General features: G+C 44.3%; 1 protein-coding gene across 1 annotated transcript; it reads left to right on the forward strand.

Moving 5' to 3' along the window:
• Nucleotides 1-59: 59 nt before the first annotated feature.
• On the forward strand, nucleotides 60-6635 carry LOC130521153 (NLR family CARD domain-containing protein 3-like; the record flags this gene model as incomplete). Its single annotated transcript, XM_057024787.1, has 7 exons — nucleotides 60-157; nucleotides 428-540; nucleotides 641-2459; nucleotides 3387-3563; nucleotides 3674-3847; nucleotides 6151-6324; nucleotides 6531-6635. Coding segments are annotated over exons 2-7 (2465 nt in total), but the record flags the coding sequence as incomplete, so codon positions are not given.
• Between the last annotated feature and the right edge of the window lie 17 nt (nucleotides 6636-6652).

Here is a 6652-nt window from a genome sequence, read left to right on the forward strand (position 1 = left end):
CTCCAGATTATTTACCTTCATCACAGTCTCATCACTATTTCTGTTGTTTCCTCAGGATGGACGAGGACAGAGCAGAGTCCACAGTGCCCAGCTGTGTGTCCCTGAAGAGTGACCACTCCAAAGGTGGAAGAATAAACTTCAGAAGTTCAGAGAAAATGTAAGAAAACTAAAGCGTGATGATGTGTTTGTGTGGCAGCTGTTAGTCACATTAACAGCAGCAGGTTGTGAGTTTATTATTGGAGATGTTTAACACTTAAACCTCAGACAGTCATATAGTTACAGACTTAATGAGAATATTGTTGATTAGAAACAAGAATCATGTTTAAACTGAAAGATGAATTCAGACATAAATGCTGGAACAATATTGAGTCTTGATCAGGTTCTTTCATCCTATAAATCAAAGGACTAATAGAGATGTGTTTCATAGTGAGAGGGGGGAGCACATCCTATCAAACTGGGACCAGTCAGCTCCACCAGGAGAGTCCTCTCGTTCACAATCTGGAAGCAGATCTGGAGATGCTGAAATGAAGCCCAAACAAAGTAAAACTGTTCAATATGAGATTTAATTTGTGATGTCATGAATTTGTAGTTGTGTTGATGATTTATTATAGATGGAAATCTTTGGTTTACTTATGTTCAGGAGGTGATCTGCAGGAGGTGATAGAAGGTCATAAGATGAGTCTGAAGAGAAGATGTGAACATGTGACTGAAGGAACTCATGAAGCAGGAAGTGGAACCCTGCTGAACAAGATCTACACTGAGCTCTACATCACTGAGGGACAAAGTGAGGAGGTGGACACACAACATGAGGTGAGACAGCTTGAGAGAACCTCCAAGAAGAACATCCAGGACACTCCAATCAAGTGCCAGGACATCTTCAAAGTCTTATCTGAGCAACAGAGACACATCAGAGTGGTTCTGACCAACGGTGTCGCCGGCGTTGGAAAAACCTTCTCAGTGCAGAAGTTCAGTCTGGACTGGGCAGAAGGTTTGGAGAACCAAGACATCAGTCTGGTGCTTCCGCTCTCATGCAGGGAGCTGAACTTGGTCAGAGATGAGCAGCACAGTCTTCTCTCACTGCTTCATGTTTTCCATCCAACATTACAGAAGATCAGAGCAGAAGATCTGACTGTCTGGAAACTTCTGTTCATCTTTGATGGCCTGGATGAAAGCAGATTTTCACTGGGTTTCAACAACCATCAGGTCATCTCTGATGTCACACAAGTATCGTCAGTTGACCTGCTCCTGGTGAACCTCATCCAGGGGAACCTGCTTCCCTCAGCTCTCATCTGGATCACCTCCAGACCTGCAGCAGCCCATCAGATTCCTCCCTCGTGTGTTGACAGGATCACAGAAGTACGAGGCTTCACTGACTCCCAGAAGGAGGAGTACTTCAGGAGGAGGTTCAGTGATGAAGATCTGTCCAAGAGAATCATCTCACACATCAAGGCCTCCAGGAGCCTCCACATCATGTGTCTGATCCCAGTTTTCTGCTGGATCACTGCTATAGTTCTGGAGGACATGATGACCAGAGACCAGAGAGGAGAGCTGCCCAAAACCCTGACTGACCTCTACTCACACTTCCTGAGGGTTCAGATAAAGAGGAAGAAGCAGAAGTATGGAGGAAAGCAGAGACCAGAGGAACTGACTGAGGCTGACAAAGAACTCCTTCTGAAGTTGGGTCGGCTGGCGTTTGAACATCTGGAGAAAGGAAACATCATGTTCTGCTCAGAAGACCTGGAGCGATGTGGACTGGACGTCTCCGAGGTGTCGGTGTACTCAGGAGTTTGTACAGAGATCTTCAAGAGAGAGAGTGTGATCTTCCAGAAATCAGTCTACTGCTTTGTTCATCTGAGCGTTCAGGAGTTTCTGGCTGCCGTCTACATGTTCCACTGTTACACCATCAATAAAAGGATTATGGAGTCTCTCCTAAAATATTTGCAACCAAACCCCTTTTCCTGGTTTGTTGGGTTGTTTAATAACGATCCAGTCAAATCTCTTGATGACTTCCTCAGGAGAGCACTAATGAAATCTCTTGAAAGTGAAAATGGCCACCTGGACTTGTTTGTTCGCTTCCTTCATGGTCTCTCTCTGGAGTCCAATCAGAGGATCTTGGGTGGACTGTTGGATCAGAGGAACAGCCACCCAGAAACCATCCAGAAGGTCCTCAACAACCTGAAGGAGGTGAACAGTGATGAAATCTCCCCAGACAGAAGCATCAACATCTTCCACTGTCTGATGGAGATGAAGGATCAGTCAGTCCATCAGGAGATCCAAGAGTTCCTGAAGTCAGGGGAGAAATCAGAGAGGAGACTGTCAGAGATCCACTGTTCAGCTCTGGCTTACCTGCTGCAGATGTCAGAGGAGGTTCTGGATGAGCTGGACCTGTGGCAGTACAACACCACAGAGGAGGGACGACGTCGCCTGATTCCAGCTGTGAGGAACTGCAGGAAGTTCCAGTAAGTAAAGATTTTTGGGGCCGGACATCAGCGTTTAAATCAAGCGAGTGGATCATGTCAGGTAGCAATACCCCCTCCAGTGGTCATTCCTTCAATTCTTTATCTCCATTGCAGCGTCCATAAATTAAAAACAACAACAATTCATCCAGAAATGTTCAACACTGGCTGGATATAAGTTCAAAGGTCAATCCAGACAAACCAACATAAGGCAGGAATAATAGGAGCCACAAGTTAACTGACTATCATGAAATTACTGTCATGTCATTAAATAACTTTTGTTTGTTTGTATACATCGTATTCTAACGACAGAAAAACACATTTTAATTAATGACTCGTGACTATTTTGCTTCATTTGTTCAACGTAAAAACAGCCGGCCTCGTTGGTTTAAATGGGTGTTTTAGGTCTTTGTGGCGGTTCCGTTTGGAGCCTTTATGTGACCCACAAAGTTGTTTGAGCCTTTCCACACCCGTTAGGTGGCAACTTCATCACTAGCAACAAAAGGTGCAGTGAAAATGATTTGAAGGGAAACAGGCAGATATAACAGAAGCTGAGGGCAATCGATGCAACCAGAGACTCTGATGTCATCGATCGGATCGCTGAATTAAGACTTGACGCACCATCGTACAAATTGGATGAAATGCAAAATATCCAAAGAGCCGATAGACAGATAAAAAGATGCACGTTTCTTTAAACCATTTGCTACAATCATTTTAAATATTGAGTAATTATGAGCTGTTCTAAAATAAGACAAATGTTGAGAACAATTCAGTTGCATTTCAGATCTGATGGTCGTTCAAACTGTTGCTCTACGGTGTTGAATTTAGCTTTTCCAGGAAATGAGCTACATTTGTGTTGAGGTAGATTCTCAGATAAGTTGATGAGAAATCCCAAAGTTTGACTCACTATTTTTATTTCATACACAACAGACTGTCTGGTGGTTTTCTTTCAAAGAGTCATTGGGAAGTTGTAGCCTCAGCAATGACGTCAAACCCTTCTCATCTACGGGAGCTGAGCTTAAGATGGAACAAAAGCCTGACAGATGCCGACGTAAAGTTACTGTCTTCTGCAATGATGCATCCAAACTGCAGACTGGAGACGCTCAGGTCAGGAGGCCTCTGTTGGTCTTTTCTAAATTTCTTTACATTTTCTGCTTTTCTCTTCACTTTCAGATTTAGAAATGTGTTTTTATTTGCCCCATTTATTCCTTTTCCAGGCTGTGGGACTGCAGTTTATCAGAGATCAGCTGTGACTCTCTGGCCTCGGCGCTGAGGTCCAATCCCTCCCATCTGAGGGTTCTGGAGCTGAGTGGGAACAAGCTGAAGGATCCAGGAGTGAAGCTGCTCTGTGGTGCTCTCCAGGATCCTCTCTGTAAGCTGGAGACTCTCAGGTCAGCTTTCTTTTATCTTCGACATAACAACTAAACAATGAAAGGCTTCAAGATAAACTCCATTGACTTTTGGAGAAGAGAAGTGTAGTATGAATTTAAATGAGCCATTGAAAGTCAATTTTATAGATACTTTTTAACTGTGTTGTTGCTGTAATATCCCAGTTTATCAGTGGGGGGCAGAGCTCTCCTGACTCCAAGGGCCCTGATTAAATAATGAAATAAAATGAAATAATGATTTTGAGCAAGTGTAATATGACTTTTCCTCCAATAAGAGATCATTTCTTGCCATGATTCCTGATCCAGCCTGAGTGGCTGCTGGTTATCAGAGATCAGCTGTGGCTCTCTGGCCTCGGTGCTGAGGTCCAATCCCTCCCATCTGAGGGTTCTGGACCTGAGTTGGAACCAGCTGAAGGATCCAGGAGTGAAGCTGCTCTGTGGTTTTCTCCAGGATCCTCTCTGTGAGCTGGAGACTCTCTGGTCAGTCAGAGATGATCCAGTACTTTCCCAGGTGTAACTAGTTAGACAATAACTGTTTCCATGTTTGATCTTTGTTATAAACGTAGTGTTACAGTTCTCAGTAAAAAGACCACACAGGACAGATTTGCAGTATTAAATTGGTTGTGGAAATCTGTCCCATGTGAGGATGGTCATCAATGACTAGAAAGGAAGTATCAGTTGTAGATTTGTCTTGTTTTATTTTAGGCTGGCCACAAAACCGCCCAAACATTCAGACCAATCAAAAATGGTTCTTCCTGTCTTTTAAAGATCAGAAGGAAAACTAGAAACCCAAAAAGAAAGCTGCTGCAGTGTGCCATGCCCCTTCTCTCCTGAGAAAAGCCATCCCAAAAAAGAGAAAAGCCCAAGAGTGAAGTGAGCACCCTGTTAAACCTTGGTACCGAAAGCCTGCAGTCATTCTCATCTTAGGTGGCTTCATTCCAGCCAGAAGCCCAAACCTGCCTCCCTCTTAAAGGGGCAGCAGGTCAGTCCAACCACAGAAACCTTCATGAAGATCTGAAGCTTTCAGCATCCACAATTGTTGCACCTCACTTCCATTGGAGTCCAAATCAGAAGTCAACAAGTTGATTCTGCACCGATTCTACACAATGCAACCATTTTAAAAAAGGTTTCCATCCATAAGTTTTCACGAATATTTAGATAAATCTGTTTGTTCATCGCCTCCTTCTTTTGTAATGATCATTAAAGAAAATGACCTTATTTGAGTTTTTCTCCTCACAAATATGACTTTCTATGAACGATGCAATAAATGCAGCTTGCAATCTAAGACAATATGGAAGTATGTGTATATAATAGTGGAAGTAGCTCATAAAATAATACATTTGCTCTTCTCATCGAATCTTTCTATGTTATTCAAGAAAAACCTGCTCTTAGTCAACAACATCTAAGACATCAACCAAAAATCCTAATTTTCTACAATCTAATATAAAACAGTAGAGAAGACTCTTTCTGCAGAGACACTGGTGGCAGGAATGCAGAAGTATCACCTGCTCAACTTGGAAGGTGGAGCAGAAACCACCAGCTGAGAAGGTCCTCAGCCAGAGGAAGTGGTGGAGAACCATGAAACTTGCTAAGCTCCACCTCAGCTCCAGAGACGGGCTGAGCTGGAGCTGTGGCACCAGGTATCGCCCAGAAGAGCCTCCAACAAACAAGCTCTTCTCTTGGGAGGAGAGGGCTTTGAATCTCAGCTCAGTGTGCTTGTCTCTAGTAGGTGGCAGCTGCACCTTTTCCTGAGGTCCTTGTTGATGCCCTGAGGGGAATTGATGCTCCTGCAATGTTTTCTGGCAGCATTGAGCTTGCAGTGGGGCAATCAAACACACTGTGGGGGGGCTCTCTTTCCTTCTCTCACCTGGAGAACAAGTGACACCAGCTGTCAATCATTGTTGGAGAAATGTGCAGTCAGGGGAACGATGCGTCCAGACTATAGCCCCCCTTCCAGCATCCAGCAGTGTCTAAAACCTTTGATTTGGTTTCACCAGAGAGTGTAGGGATTGCAGGGTCGCTGCAGCATCGCCCACAAGCTGTCAGGAGTGGGTCGCTTTGTCCCAACTCCTGACAAGAGTTGAGTGCTATTGAGAAATGTGGTCTCACAAACTTGGAAGGTATTTTGACCTACACACACTTTACATACGCTGTAGATCTTGTCCAACCGCCCTGAAAGAACCCAAAATAGGAACATACGGCAGATAAGCCGGTGCAGGACCAGAGGTTTGTTGCTTGTAAGCTGTGTTTTGCTCTGGTACATGTTGATTTTTATTTGTCTTCTCTCAAAATAATTGTTATTTTAGCCTAAGTAGCTGCAGGTTATCAGAGACCAGCTGTGATTCTGTGGCCTCAGCTCTGAAGTCCAACCGCTCCCATCTGAGGGTTCTGGACCTGAGCTACAACCAGCTGCAGGATTCAGGAGTGAAGCGGCTCTGTTCTGGACTGGAGAGTCCAAACTGTAAACTGGAGAGGCTCAGGTCAGTCTTCATTTTTCTACCTATATACCAGCTGCTAAGATGGTGAAGTGAGGCTGTTCTCAACACTGCTGTGATGCACCACATTAAAAAAATTCCTTGTAATATCGTGAATTCAGGTCTGACCCAACTAAGAACTAACGTAGGTTTAGTACTGACGCAGATAACATGCAGACCTGCACCGTATAACCTTATCCTGCATTTTTCAGATTGGTTAAGTGCAGGTTATCAGAGATCAGCTGTGGCTCTCTGGCCTCGGCGCTGAGGTCCAATCCCTCCCATCTCAGAGAACTGGACCTGAGTCGGAACCAGCTGCAGGATTCAGGAGTGA

Source organism: Takifugu flavidus, unplaced genomic scaffold, assembly GCF_003711565.1.
Source record: "Takifugu flavidus isolate HTHZ2018 unplaced genomic scaffold, ASM371156v2 ctg738, whole genome shotgun sequence".
Classification (NCBI taxonomy): Eukaryota; Metazoa; Chordata; class Actinopteri; order Tetraodontiformes; family Tetraodontidae; genus Takifugu; species Takifugu flavidus.